The sequence below is a fragment of the Bos taurus genome, chromosome 6 (assembly GCF_002263795.3).
Source record: "Bos taurus isolate L1 Dominette 01449 registration number 42190680 breed Hereford chromosome 6, ARS-UCD2.0, whole genome shotgun sequence".
Taxonomy (NCBI): Eukaryota; Metazoa; Chordata; class Mammalia; order Artiodactyla; family Bovidae; genus Bos; species Bos taurus.
Genome location: NC_037333.1, coordinates 66,603,100 through 66,621,192, shown reverse-complemented (window position 1 = coordinate 66,621,192; position 18,093 = coordinate 66,603,100). Strand labels below are relative to the sequence as shown.

The following is an 18,093-nucleotide window of genomic DNA, read 5'->3' as shown; positions in this document are numbered from 1 at the left end:
TCCTAAGGGGAAAGTTCATAGCAATACAGGCATACCTCAAGAAACAAAAAAAAAGTCAAATAAATAACCTAACTCTACACCTAAACCAACCAGAAAAGGAAGAAATGAAGAACCCCAGGGTTAGTAGAAGGAAAGAAATCTTAAAAATTAGGGCAGAAATAAATGCAAAAGAAACAGAAGAGACCATAGCAAAAATCAACAAAGCCAAAAGCTGGTTCTTTGAAAGGATAAATAAAATTGACAGACCATTAGCCAGACTCATCAAGAAACAAAGGGAGAAAAATCAAATCAATAAAATTAGAAGTGAAACTGGAGAGATCACAACAGACAACACAGAAAAACAAAGGATCATAAGAAACTACTATCAACAATTATATGCCAATAAAATGGACAATGTGGAAGAAATGGACAAATTCTTAGAAAAGTACAACTTTCCAAAACTGAACGAGGAAGAAATAGAAAATCTTAACAGACCCACCACAGGCACGGAAATTGAAACTGTAATCAAAAATCTTCCAGCAAACAAAAGCCCAGGTCCAGACGGCTTCACAGCTGAATTCTACCAAAAATTTAGAAAAGAGCTAACACCTATCCTACTCAAACTCTTCCAGAAAATTGCAGAGGAAAGTAAACTTCCAAACTCATTCTATGAGGCCACCATCACCCTAATACCAAAACCTGACAAAAATCCCACAAAAAAAGAAAACTACAGGCAAATATCACTGATGAACATAGATGCAAAAATCCTTAACAAAATTCTAGCAATCAGAATCCAACAACACATTAAAAAGATCATACACCATGACCAAGTGGGCTTTATCCCAGGGATGCAAGGATTCTTCAATATCTGCAAATCAATCAATGTAATACACCACATTAACAAATTGAAAAATAAAAACCATATGATTATCTCAATAGATGCAGAGAAAGCCTTTGACAAAATTCAACACCCATTTATGATAAAAACTCTCCAGAAAGCAGGAATAGAAGGAACATACCTCAACATAATAAAAGCTATATATGACAAACCCACAGCAAACATTATCCTCAATGGTGAAAAATTGAAAGCATTTCCCCTAAAGTCAGGAACAAGACAAGGGTGCCCACTTTCACCATTATTATTCAACATAGTTTTGGAAGTTTTGGCCACAGCAATCAGAGCAGAAAAAGAAATAAAAGGAATCCAAATTGGAAAAGAAGTAAACTCTCACTGTTTGCAGATGACATGATCCTCTGATCCTTTAGAAAACCCTAAAGACTCCACCAGAAAATTACTAGAACTAATCAATGACCATAGTAAAGTTGCAGGATATAATATCAACACACGGAAACCCCTTGCATTCCTATACACTAATAATGAGAAAACAGAAAGAGAAATTAAGGAAACAATTCCATTCACCATTGCAACGAAAAGAATAAAATACTTAGGAATATATCTACCTAAAGAAACTAAAGACCTATATATAGACAACTATAAAACACTGGTGAAAGAAATCAAAGAGGACACTAATAGATGGAAAATGTACCATGTTCATGGATCAGAAGAATCAGTATAGTCAAGATGAGTATACTGTCCAAAGCAATTTATAGATTCAATGCAATCCCTATCAAGCTACCAACAGTATTCTTCACAGAGCTAGAACAAATAATTTCACAATTTGTATGGAAATACAAAAAACCTCAAATAGCCAAAGCGATCTTGAGAAAGAAGAATGGAACTGGAGGAATCAACCTACCTGACTTCAGGCTCTATTACAAAGCCACAGTCATCAAGACAGTATGGTACTGGCACAAAGACAGAAATATAGATCAATGGAACAAAATAGAAAGCCCAGACATAAATCCACGCACATATGGACACCTTATCTTTGACAAAGGAGACAAGAATATACAATGGATTAAAGACAATCTCTTTAACAAGTGGTGCTGGGAAAACTGGTCAACCACTTGTAAAAGAATGAAACTAGAACACTTTCTAACACCATACACAAAAATAAACTCAAAATGGATTAAAGATCTAAACGTAAGACCAGAAACTATAAAACTCCTAGAGGAGAACATAGCCAAAACCCTCTCCGACATACATCACAGCAGCATCCTCTATGACCCACTTCCCAGAATATTGGAAATAAAAGCAAAAATAAACAAATGGGACCTAATTAAACTTAAAAGCTTTTGCACAACAAAGGAAACTATAAGCAAGGTGAAAAGACAGCCTTCAGAATGGGAGAAAATAATAGCAAATGAAGCAACTGACAAACAACTAATCTCAAAAATATACAAGCAACTCCTACAGCTCAATTCCAGAAAAATAAATGACACAATCAAAAAACGGGCCAAAGAACTAAATAGACATTTCTCCAAAGAAGACATACAGAAGGCTAACAAACACTTGAAAAGATGCTCAACATCACTCATTATCAGAGAAATGAAAATCAAAACCACTCTAAGGTACCATTTCACACCAGTCAGAATGGCTGTGATCCAAAAGTCTACAAGCAGTAAATGCTGGAGAGGGTGTGGAGAAAAGGGAACCCTCTTACACTGTTGGTGGGAATGCAAACTAGTACAGCCACTATGGAGAACAGTGTGGAGATTCCTTAAAAAACTGGAAATAGAACTGCCTTATGATCCAGCAATCCCACTGCTGGGCGTACACACTGAGGAAACCAGAAATGAAAGAAACACGTGTACCCCAATGTTCATCGCAGTACTGTTTATAATAGCCAGGACATGGAAGCAACCTAGATGTCCATCATCAGATGAATGGATAAGAAAGCAGTGGTACATATACACAATGGAGTATTACTCAGCCATTAAAAAGAATACATTTGAATCAGTTCTAATGAGGTGGATGAAACTGGAGCCTATTACACAGGGTGAAGTAAGCCAGAAAGAAAAACACCAATACAGTATACTAACACATATATATGGAATTTAGAAAGATGGTAACAATAACCGTGTATACGAGACAGCAAAATAGACACTGAAATATAGAACAGTCTTTTGGACTCTGTGGGAGAGGGAGAGGGTGGGATGATTTGGGAGAATGGCATTGAAATACGTAAAATATCATATGTGGAATGAGTCACCAGTCCAGGTTCGATGCACGATACTGGATGCTTGGGGCTGGTGCACTGTGACGACCCAGAGGGATGGTATGGGGAGGGAGGAGGTTTCAGGATGGGGAACACATGTATACCTATGGTGGATTCATTTCGATATTTGGCAAAACCAATACAATATTGTAAAGTTTAAAAAAAAATAAAAAAATAAATGAAAGAAGCCAGACACTGAAGGCCACATAATACATTTATATGAAATGTCCATAGTAGGCAAATCCATAGAGACAGAAAGTAGGTTAGTGGTTGCAGAGTCTGGGGATAGGAGACCATGGAGAATGATTCTGATTGTTTCACGGCTTCTCTTTGGGTCATAAAAATATTCTAGGATTAAGTCATGGTGATTTTAGTTACACAACCATGTGAGTACACTAAACACCTCTGAATTGTACTCTTTAAAAGTCTACATTCTATGGTATGTGAATTTTATCTCAGTTTTAAAAAGGAGAAGAACATGTATAAAGATCCTTCTAACACTGGTATGATTTTTTAGTAACATGCATAACAAAATTATTGTAAAGTATATATTAAAAATATTACTTGTCACATGAATTATCAAGGCAATGTAATTTCTTATTATTGTACAGTGTTTTTGTTTTCTTGTCCTCTTGTTAAAAATAACATTACATTTGATAATAATTTGGCCGTGTGGTATAAGAATTCTGAATATGTATGTATAATATATATAATATGTGCTGTATCATTTAGGGTGCCTTTAGCTTCAAGTAACAGAAACTCTAAATTAAAAGCAACATGGTAACATTTATTTCTTGCACAGTTAGACTGGTGTTAGAACTGCTTCCTAGTTGGTTAATCTGATTAATTCAGATACCTCATTGAGGGCCCAAATTTTGTCCTTACTTTGTACCCTTTATATAGTCTTTGCTCTCTGGCTATTTTCCTTTCTGATAAACTTCCCATCCAGTTAGTGAAGTTTCCAAAGGGAGAAATGGAAGATATTTGTGCCTTCAGCCATCCTTTTCTTTTAAGACTGAGGAAATTTTTCCCATAATAAAATTCTTTTCACTTTTCATTGGCCAGAGTTGGATCACATGACAATTTCTAAACTAGTCTCTCGAAAGGGATATAAAATATTTGTTTTGTTTTTTTAAATAGACTTTTTTTAAAGGATGACTTTTTAGGTTTGCAGGAGAATTTCACAGAAAGTACAAAGAGGTCTTGTTTTCCTGCCATTCACACACAGTTTCCCCTGTTATTAATACATTAGTGTGGAATTCTTTAAAAGTGTAAACTTTATGGCATGTGAATTTTATCTCAGTTTAAAAACCAAAAACATATATATAAAGGTCTTTCTAACTCTGACATAATGCTTTTTCAGTGGCATGTGTAACATAATTATTATTATGAGGTATATGTTGAAATTTATTATTTGTCACATGAACTATCCAGGTAATATAATTTCTTTCTTAGAGCAGAATTTTTTACAGCTGAGGAACTGATACTGATACATTGTTATTAACTAAAGTTTATAGTTTACATTAGGATATACTTTTTCAGTTGTATGTGCATAATGTCCTGCCTGCATCAGAATAGTTTCACTGCCCTAAAAACATCCTGTGCTACACTTGTTCATCCCTCACCTGCCTGTCCCTCAAGCCCCTGGAAACTGTTCATCTTTTTCTTTCTTTTACTGTCTCTGGAATTCTTCCTTTTTCAAATTGTCCTGTAGTTGGAATCCTACAGTATATAGCCTTTTTAGCATGTTGCACTTAATAATTTACATTTAATTTCCTGTATGTCTATTTATGGTTTGATGGCTCATCTCTTTTTATTGCTAAGCAATATTCCATTGTACCACAGTTTGTTTATTCATTCACCTATTGAAGGACATTTTGGTTGTCGAAGTTGTAGCAGTTATGAAGAAAGCTGCTGTAAACGTTCATGTGTAAGTTTTTTGTGGTCATATGCTTTCAACTCATTTGGGTAAATGTTTAGGAGTGCTGATTCTGGATCATATGGTAGACCTATGTTTACCTATATGAGAGCGCCATTTTGCATTCTCTCCAGCAGTGAGTGAGAGTTCCCTTTGCCCTGCATCCTTACCAGCAAATATTATTGTCAGTGTTTTGAATTTTAGCTGTCCTAATGGGTGTGTAGTAACAGCAACATCTTATTGCTGTTTTAATTGGCAGTTCTTTAATGGTAAATGATGTTGAACATCTTTTCATATGCTCAGTTGCCATTTGTATATATATAAAGTGTCCTCTGTTCAGATCTTGCCCATTGATTTAATTGAGTTGTTTGACTTATTATTATTGAATTTTAAGAGTTCTTTTATATTCTGCATAAAAGTCCTTTACCAGCTGTGTTTTTCCAAATATTTTCTCCCAGTCTGTGGCTTATCTTTTCATTTAAGTGTTCTTATTTAAGTGATTATGGCAGAGCAGATGTTTTGGGTTTAATGAAGTCCAACTTAGCCATTTTTCTTTCCTGGATTGTGCTTTTGGTGTTGTATTTAAAAAGTCATCACCAAACTCAAGGTCACCTAGATCTTCTCCTGTGTTTTATAGTTTTGCGTTTCACATTTAGGTCTTTGATCCATTTTGACGTAACTTCAGAAAGTTGTAAAGTCTGTTTGTATTTTTTTCCATGTAGATGTTCCTTTGTTCCAGCACCAGCCATATGCTGAAAAGTCTGTCCTTTCATCGTTTAATTGCCTTTCTCCTTTGTCAAAGATCAATCGACTATCTTTCTGTGAGTCTGTTTCTGGGCTCTCTGTTTGTTCCATTGATGTGTTTGTCTGTTCTTTCACTAATACCATACTATCTTAATCACTGTAGCCTTATAATAAGGCTTGATGTTGGGTAGTGTCAGCTCTTTGCCTCTGTTCTTCAGTACTGTGTTGGCTATCCTGGGTTTTTTTGTTTTTCCATAAAGATCGTAGAATCAGTTTGTTGATATCCACAAAATAACTTGCTGGGATTTTGATTGTAATTGTGTTGAATCTAGATGAAGTTGGGAAGAAGTGACATTTAACAGCATTGCACCTTTCTAAAGATGAACATGAAATATCTCTTCATATATTTAGGTCTGCTTTTATTTCTTTAGCAGTGTTTTATAGTTTTCTTCATATAGATCTTATTATTTATTTTGTTAGATTTATATCTTAAGTATTTCATTTTTCTGTGTGATAGTATAAATGGTGAAAGTGAAAGTTGCTCAGTCGTGTCCTACTCTTTGTGACCCCATGGACTATACAGTCCATGGAATTCTCTAGGCCAGAATACTGGAGTGGGTACCCTTTCCCTGCTCCAGGGGATCTCCCAATCCAGGGATTGAACCCAGGTCTCCCGTGTTGCAGGCGGATTCTTTACTAGCTGAGCCATAAGGGAAGCCCAAGAATACTGGAGTGGGTAGCCTATCCCTTCTCCAGTGGATCTTCCTGACCCAGGAATCGAACTGGGGTCTCCTGCATTGCAGGTGGATTCTTTACCAACTGAGCTATCAGGGAAGCCCTGATGTAAATGGTGGTGTGTTTTTAATTTCAAATTCCAGTTCAGCAGTTGGCTTTTGTATATTAACTTTGTATCCTGGAATCTTTCTGTAATCACTTATTATTTCCATATGTGTTTATTTTTTGTTAATTTAAAAACCAGTAGAGTTAGCATCTTTGCTTTAAAAATATTCTTTTTGAAGAATGTATAATGTTTTCATTTTTTTTCTTATAGGGAATGTCTTGGAAAACATGAGGTGAGTTACAGGCACAAGCTTTAACTAAAGCTTACAATCTATTAATATATTCCTCTTCTATATGATGGGTATTAGAAATAACAAAGTCAGTGTATTGTCTTTTTAGTGCTCTAAAGAGTATAAGAGTTTGTCTACTAAGTATTCAAAAATATACAGTGCTTTTATTTGAGAATTAGCCTATGAATATGCATTCACTACAGAAGCATTATATTGTTGAGTTTCCCTTTTAGGAATAGGATATTTTGCTTTTTGGCATTCATTCTTTGGATTTTTTTTTGATAGATTACTTTGATTTTGATAGTAATTATTAATGAAATGTATCAGATAGAACTTGTTCTCAAATGAATAACAATCATTTTGGAAACATGCTTCCAGTAGGCTGTGTATGTGTGTACGTTGCTGCTGCTGCTAAGTTGCTTCAGTCGTGTCTGACTCTGTGCAACCCCATAGACAGCAGCCCACCAGGCTCCCCCGTCCCTGGGATTCTCCAGGCAAGAACACTGGAGTGGGTTGCCATTTCCTTCTCCAATTGTATGAAAGTAAAAAGTGAAAGTGAAGATGTTCAGTCGTGTCTTACTCTTAGCGACCCCATGGACTGCAGCCTATCAGGTTCCTCCTTCCATGGGATTTTCCAGGCAAGAGTACTGGAGTGGGTTGCCATTGCCTTCTCTGGTGTATATTGCTAATTTTCCTTTTTTTCTTAAATTTTAAGGTGAGCCCTCTACCATGTCATGCTGTAGGACCTTATTCTTGTAAAAGAGCTTGCGGACGAACCTTAACCTGTCAGAATCATACATGTATGAAAGAGTGTCACAAAGTAACTGAAACAGATTCCTGCACTGACAAAAAAAAGGTAATGTCCTTGGATTGAATGTGTACATGGTTATGATATGCTTAAAACACTTTCTTTTAATAATTATGCCATAAATATTTTGCTATAATTTCTTCTCTCTTTTCTTGCCCTCATCCCTTCTCCTTCCTTGCTTTTCCTAAGACAACCAGCTTTAACACTTGGCGTATATGTCTCTGTATCTTTGTGCTAGCTCAAAATGGTACGACTTTTACTTTGGTACTCTTTACATGCTGTACCTGTGTTAATACATAGGATTTGATTTTATGATAAAAGTACAGAAATTGTCCTTTTTAGACAATAGCGGCAGTATCACCTCTACTGCTATCCGTTTATATCTCAAAGTTTTGTCTGGAGCATTTGCTCTCAGCTGTTTTTTAACTCTAAAATTGGTAGTAGGCGATGTTCACGATTTTAAGAAATTCTCTGTTGGCAGTAAATAACATCACAAATATGGGATATGTGTAAATTGTGTGAGGTTTACTAAAATTAGCATTTTACAAGCATATGTGATATCAACCTTAAAAAAAAGTCTAAAAATTGCCATTTTACATAGAAAAACAAATGTAGCTAATCAAATTTCAAATAATATAAAATTTTTTTTTTAAATAGTGTTTTTTCTTAGGTGTCCATTTTGTAGAGAATCCTAATTTAGTAGTGTGCTTAATAAGGAATAAGTCAAACATTTTTAAGCTTCATTACTAAGTAATGTTACATTAACAGATGTTTAAATTATTATATGAATTGTGTTATTGAAAATTTCACTTGCATTGTTAGATGTTTTGATCTTTGATTTGATAATTATAATACATGGCAACATAAATGTCCGTAGTATATTCTTTTTCGTGTGTAAATATATATGTAACTTGTATTGTTTATAATTTTTTCATTGAGCTATACCTTGATCCTTAGTAAAAATATTGTCATGATAAAATGAGGAAGATCCTGGACTTACAAAATCAAACTAATATAATGATTCAGAATCGCTTTAGAGAATAGCTGATGTATGATGTATGGCCAGAATATCAACTGAGTCAGAAAAAATTCATTTAAGGAAGTGGGGAATTACAGTTACCTTGGATTACTTGACATGGCTTCCTAGGCAGTGAATTGCTCTGGCAAAATACGAGTTATAAGTTATGTGCAATTCTTCTCGATGTAGCTACAAGTTCATCCCTGTCTCACATTCAGGGAAGGCTACTGCAGTGTGCGTGAATGAAAATTATTTTGGAAGATAACTTTGTAATCATTCTAGTTTATGTATTGAAAATTAAATAATTCAGAAACTTTTAAAATTCTTTACTGTAACATTTCAATTGAGTCTCCTATAGGTTCTGCTTTATCTTTTCTCAGTATATATGAAGATATTCTGTTACAAGTTCTTTATAGTCCCCTACTTAAATATAAATTTCTTGGGCCAGGAACCCTCTCCAATCTTGCATATTCCCAGTATATGAGACAATACCTGGCACATAATGCTGAATAAGTATTAATGGAATAAGTTAATATGTATTTTTTTAAAAAAGAAATTATAGAGGAATGTTTGATAATTGAAACACTTTTTCTTTGTAATCCTGCATGTCAAAAATAGATTAGAATTTTATGTCAATTAAAAAAGACATAGAGATGCTCAACAAATTATTAGACCTCTCTGGTCTAGTAATTTAATAATTTAACTAATATGTATCTACTAAAGAACTGAGTTTGTGTTGGTTGTTATTCAGTCGTGTCTGACTCTTTGCGACCCCATGGACCACAGCACGCCAGGCTTCCCAGTCCATCACTAACTCCTGGAGCTTGCTCAAACTCACGTCCATTGAGTCAGTGATGCCATCCAACCATCTCGTCCTCTGTCCCTTTCTTCCCCTGCCTTCAGTCTTCCCCAGCATCAGGGTCTTTTCCAATGAGTCGGCTCTTTGTGTCAGGTGGCCGAAGTATTGGAGTTTTAGCTTCAGCACCAGTACTTCCAATGAATATTCAGGATAGATTTCCTTTAGGATGGACTGATTTGATCTCCTTGTTGTCCAAGGGACTCTCAAGAGTCTTCTCCAACACTACAGTTCAAAAACACCAATTCTTCTACGCTCAGCCTTCTTTATAGTCCAACTCTCACATCCATACGTGACTATTGGAAAAACCATAGCTTTGACTATATAGACCTTTGTTGGCAAAGTAATGTCTCTGGCTTTTTAATATGCTATCTAGGTTTATCATAGCTTTTCATGTAAGGAGCAAACGTCTTTTAAAATCATGGGTGCAGTCACCATTTATGGTAGTTTTGGAGCCCAAGAAAATAGTTTGTCACTGATTCCATCGTTTCCCCATCTGTTTGCCATTAAGTAATGGGATTGGATGGCATCATCTTAGCTTTTTGAATGTTGAGTTTTAAGCCAACTTTTTCATTCTCTTTCATTAAGAGGCTCTTTAGTTCCTCTTCACTTCCTGCCATAAGGGTGGTGTCATCTGCATATCTGAGGTTATTGATATTTCTCCTGGCAATCTTGATCCAGCTTGTGCTTCATCCAGCCTAGCATTTCACATGAATAAAGGACAGCAATTGACATGGATACTGTGCAAATAGGAAAAGGAGTACATCAAGGCTGTATATTGTCACCCTGCTTATTTAACTTATATGCAGAGTACATCATGAGAAACGCTGGGCTGGAAGAAGCACAAGCTGGAATCAAGATTGCCAAGAGAAATATTAATAACCTCAGATATGCAGATGACACCACCCTTATGGCAGAAAGTAAAGAGGAACTAAAAAGCCTCTTGATGAAAGTGAAAGAGGAGAGTGAAAAAGTTGGCTTAAAGCTCAGCATTCAGAAAACGAAGATCATGGCATCTGGTCCCATCACTTCATGGCAAATAGATGGGGAAACAGTGGAATCAGTGGCTGACTTTATTTTTCTGGGCTCCAAAATCACTGCAGATGGTGATTGCAGCCATGAAATTAAAAGACGCTTCCTCCTTGGAAGGAAAGTTATGACCAACCTAGACAGCATATTCAAAAGCAGAGACATTACTTTGCCAACAAAGGTCCATCTAGTCAAGGCTGTGGTTTTTCCAGTGGTCATGTATGGATGCGAGATTTGGACTGTGAAGAAAGCTGAGCACCGAAGAATTGATGCTTTTGAACTGTGGTGTTGGAGAAGACTCTTGCGAGTCCCTTGGACTGCAAGGAGATCCAATCAGTCCGTTCTGGAGGAGATCAGTTCTGGGTGTTCTTTGGAAGGACTGATGCCAAAGCTGAAACTCCAGTACTTTGGCCACCTCATGCGAAGAGTTGACTTACTGGAAAAGACTCTGATGCTGGGAGGGATTGGAGGCAGAAGGAGAAGGGGACGACAGAGGATGAGATGGCTGGGTGGCATCACCGACTCGATGGATGTGAGTTTGAGTGAACTCTGGGAGATGGTGATGGACAGGGAGGCCTGGCGTGCTGTGATTCATGGGGTTGCAAAGAGTTGGACATGACTGAACTACTGAACTGAACTGAACTGACATGGATACTAAGTTATGAGGGTTAAACATTTTTATTATCATTTCCAAGTTCAGCCATGATTACAAAAGAGGTACTTTGTTGAGCTACATTAAGGTCCATTTATTTGTAAATGTAATTTAATCTTGTCTTACTGAAGTGCATTAAAAAATAAATTAGACTGCTAGTCATTTTCTCTCCCTTCTGTATGTGTTTCTCCTTGGCCAGATGCAATTAACATTCCTAGAACATTGAATGCTTTGGTGATTTTTATTTGTGTGTTAACAGTGCGTTGATTTCTTTAGTTAGATGATGGTCATACTTCTTGAGTGGAAATTGGTAAGCTTTTACTGTTTCCCCCCCACCCCCTACCACTGACTAGGAAGTAATTTACATTTTAGTAGGAAAGCTTCGTGTAATCTAGTCCATTTTAAAGGTGAAGCAGTTTGATCAAATGAGGTTGGCAGACAAAAATCTTTGTGAGTAATGGTCCTATTGATAATCTTGCTGTTATTCATTTGAATATTTTTAGAAGAGTGAAAGCATAGCACCATTTTATTAACTGAATTTCTGAGAGCTGCAGATGTAGATATATACATTTTATAGGTTTAGCTGTATAGACATGTTAGATTTCTGTATTTCAGTGATGTATTTCCTTGGTACTTACCAGGCTGGCCCAGAATGCCTTCACTGTGAAGAAGGGTGCTCTAAATCACGGCCGTCAGGTTGTCCTCATCCGTGTGTCCTGCCATGTCACCCTGGAGAGTGCCCTCCATGTGTTCAGATGCTTAGAATAAAATGTCACTGCAAGATCACAAGTCTTTATGTGGAATGTAGGTAAGTAGACTGAAGAAATACTCTTGTTTTACCAGCCATTTTAACTGTTATCTTTTTTATAATTCAGAACCTTTAATACAGTACTTTAAGGAATATTTTTTCAGTGTGGTCCTTAGAGGCTGGAGGCCTTGATTTTCCGGTAGAGATCTGGAAGGAAGAAATGTAGGCTGTTTCACCTTCCAGATACTTTACCTTGATCTTAATCAGGGAAATTCTCTTTTTTCCATTTGGGTATTTCATGTAAGATTTTGTTAGGAAAAAACTTGCTTTTAGAAAAACAGCAGAAGCACTCCTATAGCAGATTGTTCAAATACCAGTGTCAGCTAGGGTTTTGTTGGTTCAAAGTTGACTTGCGTATAGTTACTTAGGCACAATTTTTAAATCGTAGATTTAAAAGTTAGGCTTTTGTTTATTGCAGACGTTACTGTTATGGCTATTATACTAGGATATGACTTCTATATTTTCCTTACTTAAACGTGCAAGTTTTTGCTTGTGGATTATGTGGAGGAAAAATTTTTTTTCATTTTTTTTCTGTTTAATCATGCTCTGACATAATTAACCATTTCACTTAAGTCTGTAAAGTGAGATTTTTATATTTTACTCAGATTAAATTTGGGAATATGAGTTTATTTCTGACTTTTTGGACCATACATTACCATACAGAAAAATGGTAATCAGTTTAGTTGCTCAGTTGTCTCCTACTCTTTGTGACCCCATGGACTGCAGCACACCAGGCTTCCCTGTCCATCACCAACTCCTGGAGCTTGCTCAGACTCACGTCCATCGAGTCAGTGATGCCATCCAGCCATCTCATCCTCTGTCTTCCCCTTCTCCTCCTGCCTTCAATCTTTCCCAGCATCAAGGTGTTTTCCAGTGAGTCATCTTCACATCAGGTGGCCAGAGTAAATGCTGATAGTTTCTTAAAAATATTTTTGTTACTTATACTCTGCTGCTGCTAAGTCGCTTTAGTCGTGTCCAACTCTTTGTGACCCCAGAGACGGTAGCCCACCAGGCTCCTTTGTCCCTGGGATTCTCCAGGCAAAAATACTGGAGTGGGTTTCCATTTCCTTCTCCAATGCATGCATGTATGCTAAATTGCTTCAGTCATGTCCGACTCTGTGTGACCCCATGGACAGCAGCCCTCCAGGCTCCTCTGTCCACAGGATTGTCCAGGCAGGAATACCGGAGTGGGTTGCCATTTCCTTCTCCCACTTAAATGGGGAAGTCAGATTTTATTCTTTTCAAATACTAAAAATATTTTGTTGAAATTAAAAAATTACAATTTTTAGTTTTAGAAATTTTGTAAGAAGAGTTAGGAGGAAAATTTTGCTTTATTAATGAGTGGTACTGAATGAAAAGAGGCTGTTTTCTTTTTTCCTTTTTTGGGACTGTGCCCTCTGTGAATCTTAGTTCCTCAGCCAGGGATCAAACCCATGCCCCTTGCAGTGGAAGCATGGAATCTTAATCATTGGACTGCCAGGAATGTCCCAAGAATTTGTTTTCTTTGGTCTTGCAGTGTCCTAAATTTACCCCTCTTGCTTCTTTTTCCTTTGTCATATGGTCTCCAAAGGACACCTTCTCTTTTTACCTTCTTCCACAAAGCATTGCCTTTCTAACACTGGCTCCTTGATTCTTGCCTACTTTTTAAAAGTGTCTTCTCTTGCTTTGATTTACCAAGACTTTTTCAGTATTTTTACATTTGTGGTGGACTTTTTCTTCTTGGTACACCTCTCATTTTTTCCAGAACTCTACCAAGCTGTCTGTAAAGATTTGCTATGGGAGCTTGAGAAATAGCTCTGCTAGGAGTTGGTGTTTATTTGTCTACTTACAGGTCATTTGCAATTTGTAGAAATTTCTATCTTCTAGTTTTGCTGACATCATGGAATTTCGGTGATTGTTTGTTATTAATGAGCTGAATGATTTTGGGTAGAAATGTTTGGAGGTAGATGGATTGGAAGTGGTTTCCATTACCACAGCTATTGAGTTCTTTTTTCCTTTTCTTGAATCCATGTTTTTATACAGAATTCTTCAGTCTCAGTATTTTTTCTGATAATTTCATTTACTTTCCATTTCATAAGTCATCTTTTCCTTTTAGTCATTTTCTGCTTCATGCAGTTTCTTCTGTAGAAATTAGTTATAAAAGATACAGGCCTTGAAAAACTTGTTTCTAATTATAGAGAAACAGGAACAAAATAATATTACCTCTTTAAGTTCAGAGGGGAGCACTTTACCTGTAAGAATGAAAATATAGAGCCAGTGTGAAAACTTTAGTTGTAGAGCCAGTATAAAAACTATGTTATTGTTACATGAAACTTTGTCAAGAAAATTGCCTGTGTTATCTAGGGTACAGGTTTTAGCTAATTTGATATATATACTTAAGATAATAGTTTTAACATTAGTGAGGCTAAACTTACAGTGTATTTTAGCAATTATGTCTAGTGAAGGGAATTGGAAAAGAAAGAATAAAGGAAAAGAGAAGAAAGGTAATAGGGAAGAGAAAAGTGGGATATGTATTATGGGGATTTTTAGATTGTCATTGGTTACTGACTCATCTATCTACTGTTCAGCTCTTTGTTAGAAAGTAGTTTTATTCATTGATGTTTATGTCTTCAGAGTTACCCCCTGCATCAGATATAAAAGCACAGACTGATTTTAAGTGAACTAACTGATTTTAAGTGAATTAAATGAATGATTTTAAATCATTTTCTAACATTAATAAATAGCTTAATCCAGAATCAACTGAAAAAAGTTTTTCTGATAAGCTTATTGCATTGCTGTTTGAAATTGTGAGCTGTTTTTAGAAAAACCATACTATAAAACGGACTTTGCTTTGACTGTCATTAAAACTTCCTCTCATCTTTTTAGAAAAATAACCACAGCTGATGTAAATGAAAAGAATCTCTTGAGTTGTTGCAAAAATCAGTGTCCTAAAGAGGTAAGATTTAATACAACTTTTTTACATTGTATTTCTTGGGCATTGTTTCTCTTTTGTTGTTTGTTCATCCTATTTTAGGTCTTTTCTGGACCCACTAGATATGTGGGCCCAGAAAGCAAAATGTGATTGATATGTGTAGAAACTTGTAGTTAGGGTCGGTGCACATCTCTTTGTAAAATTTTGGGATAGTAGGAGAAGGAATGACCCTTTGAAGATTTTTTTTATGACCTAATGTTTTCCCATCTTGAAATATAAGTAGATTAGGAACTGTGTGGCTCATGGGCAGCTGGACAGTAAATCTACAGTAGAAAAAACAGATCGCATGTGTGTGTGTGTGTATAAACCTTAAAGCTCATTATTTGAATTCGTATAAAGCATTCATGTATGAAGTTTTGCTTTTAGAGATTATGATGCTGGTACATGCATTGTTTTCAAGCTAAAAGTATCAAAAGTAGTTCAGAAAAATTGTTCAGAGTGAAAAGGTAAAAACTCACTGGGAATAATTTTGAGTATCACTGGCAGTAATTTTGAGAAACCAAAGCAGTCTATCTCTGACCAACTTAAAAGTTAAGACAGTCCTTTTTTGATCGTTGGAGTAGGGAAGTGACAGTTATTTGATTTATAAAGGAATTCTTTTTACTTATAACTGTACTAGTAGCACCTTTTTTCTTTAATTCTCTGTCTTTATGTATTTACCTAAGTGTTTCTTATCCTATTTAGAATCAGGAAGAGATGACAGCAAAGTCTTAACTATAGTCAGTCTGTCTCTTTGATTAAAGAAAAAGCAAATCAATGCATGATATGCCTTTTTATTAACAGCATTTCCTTTTAACTAAAACTTTGGACACATTTGTGGGTTTTTATTTAAGAACTATTGGAAATTGGACCTGGGAATTTTAAAAGTCATGTGAGATTATAAAAGGGAGAAATTTCAAGCAATACATGCTTATTTTAATAATCCTGTCTTTGCTATATAAGTGAAACATGAGGCATGGGATATTTCAAATTTAATTTTCTGAATTCTTCAAATTCTAAGTTTCCCCTTGTTAAAATAAATTTTCCTCTGTTCAGATTCAAGTTTCAGGTAATAAGTAGTTGAGAATGTTTTATTTTTAATCTGACAACAGTAATTTGGGATGAGATTGCTGTCAGAAATAAACATTTAATTCAGGGATCACTAATTTGCAATTTAGCATTGCCTTGGTTATGATTTGTTTGTGATCCTGTTATGACATTAGGGTGGGACTCGAGCTGAATATGCACTATTTATTTAGAAATTTTTCCCCCATGCTCATCATTTTTTAATTCTAGGACATTCTGGAGACCATGGTATTGCTAGTGTCTCCTTAGACTTTCTTGAAAAATATATCCTTAGGTTGGGAACAGTCCATATGGTTATTAAGGTTTAGAACAGTCTCAGAGTAGACAGGTGAACATTATTATGTCTAATAGAATTCAATCTAGTTTATGTTCTGATAATGCTACAGCAGTGGTTTTCAAACTCTGATGTGCATCAGAATCATTATAAGCGCTTGTTAAAACAGGTTAATGGGCCCCACGCCAGAGTTCCTGATTTTGTGGGCCTGGAGTGGAGGTTCAGAAATTTGCATTTCTAATAAGCTCTTACATAAGGCCGATAATATTGGTCTGGTACAGTTTGAACCAGTAGACTATGATGGTATCAACCAAGAACTGTCTTTCTGAAATCTTAAACAGAAAGACAGAAATCTTAGACTCAGACTGAAGATACAGGATTATGACAAATTCTGATGCATTGATAAATTTGTTTGTTTTCTCTTCCCTTTACCATACTATAGATTTCCTATGGGCAGCGACTATGTCATATTTGTCTTTGTATCCAGTCCCTGGTTGTACTTACTAGGTAGCTGGTAAATGTCTAATGAGTGTGAGTGTAAGAGTGAACTGTGGGGATGGCATAAATGTGTTCTAGTTACATTGCTTCTCTGATATACACTCCATGTGTCTATTGGATTGTTCAGTTAAGTTTGAATTAAACTTAAAGGAAATACATAAAGATAGCGTGAAGAACTGAACCTTTATTTAAACTGTGGGTCACATATACAATTCTGCTTTTAAAAATCAGTTCTGAATTTGGGTTTATCATTCCCATGCAAGCTTTTCTGTTTTTTACTTAGACACATTATTGAATGTCTCTGTATATCAGATTGTTCATGTGTAAAATGGAGGCAGTAGCAATATTCATTTCAGAGTGCTGAATATTAAATGAATCCGTAACAGGTAAAGATCTTAATATACGGTAAATGCTATGGATGTTCCAGCCATGGTGGTGATGATGTGGGTATTTATCCACAAATAATATTGGTATGCAAAGTTTCTTTAATTATTTTTAAGGAGCTTTTAAAATTATTGGGATTAAAATGAAACATTTTGAACTAGACAATATTGCTTGTTGGTAAGCCATTTATTTTGACTTACCAAAGTGCTAGCAAATGATATTAAGGGCTGAGTAGAGTAGAGGAAAACCATCTCACTTTAAATGGGAAGGGTGTAGGATATCTCATCTTTAAATGAATACCAGGGTTGGATGTTTTTAAAAAATGTCTTTTTTTTGCTGTGAAATCTGTAATGAAGATACAGTCATTGTATATATTTTACATTCTAAGTAATTTTCTTTGGGACTACTTTTTTGCCCTTTGAGAATATAATCTGGCTTTTGAGATAATACATGCCTGCACATCTAACAGGGAAACGGTTACGTGATTTGATTTTTTAAATAATGAAATGATTACACACTCAACAGTGCATAGAATGCACATGTACAGTATAAAAAATGGTTAAAAACTGAACATCGTATAACACTACCTAGGTCAAAAAATATAGCATCTTAGAAGTCTACCAAAGTTCCCTTTCTCTCCAGCACACTGAAGAGACAGAATAATGATCAGTAAGAGACCACACTGTAGCCATGAGTCTATATAATTTCAAAAACATCTTCCCTTACTGATTCTGATATGTTTCCCTATTCACTTTCCACTTCAGAATCACTGATTTAAAGTAGAGTGCTTAATTACTTTCAGAGAAGATGACTGATGTAATTACATCCAAGATTAAGGAAAGAACAAGATGCTGTAAAGACATCTTTTGAAGGGAAAAAAGGATAGGTGGTGAGCTAATG

At 35.7% G+C, this 18,093-nt stretch overlaps 1 protein-coding gene across 7 annotated transcripts in view; it reads left to right on the top strand.

The window, feature by feature from the left end:
* NFXL1 (nuclear transcription factor, X-box binding like 1) overlaps window positions 1-18,093 on the top strand; it is a 61,561-nt gene that overhangs the window by 30,994 nt on the left and 12,474 nt on the right. For all 7 annotated transcript variants that reach the window (XM_010806108.4, XM_015471613.3, XM_005207924.5 and 4 more), the window contains exons 16-19: window positions 6,812-6,833; window positions 7,546-7,686; window positions 11,835-12,001; window positions 14,867-14,936. In XM_010806108.4, the coding sequence (XP_010804410.1) occupies window positions 6,812-6,833; window positions 7,546-7,686; window positions 11,835-12,001; window positions 14,867-14,936 (400 nt within the window). The remainder of the gene's footprint in view (window positions 1-6,811; window positions 6,834-7,545; window positions 7,687-11,834; window positions 12,002-14,866; window positions 14,937-18,093) is intronic.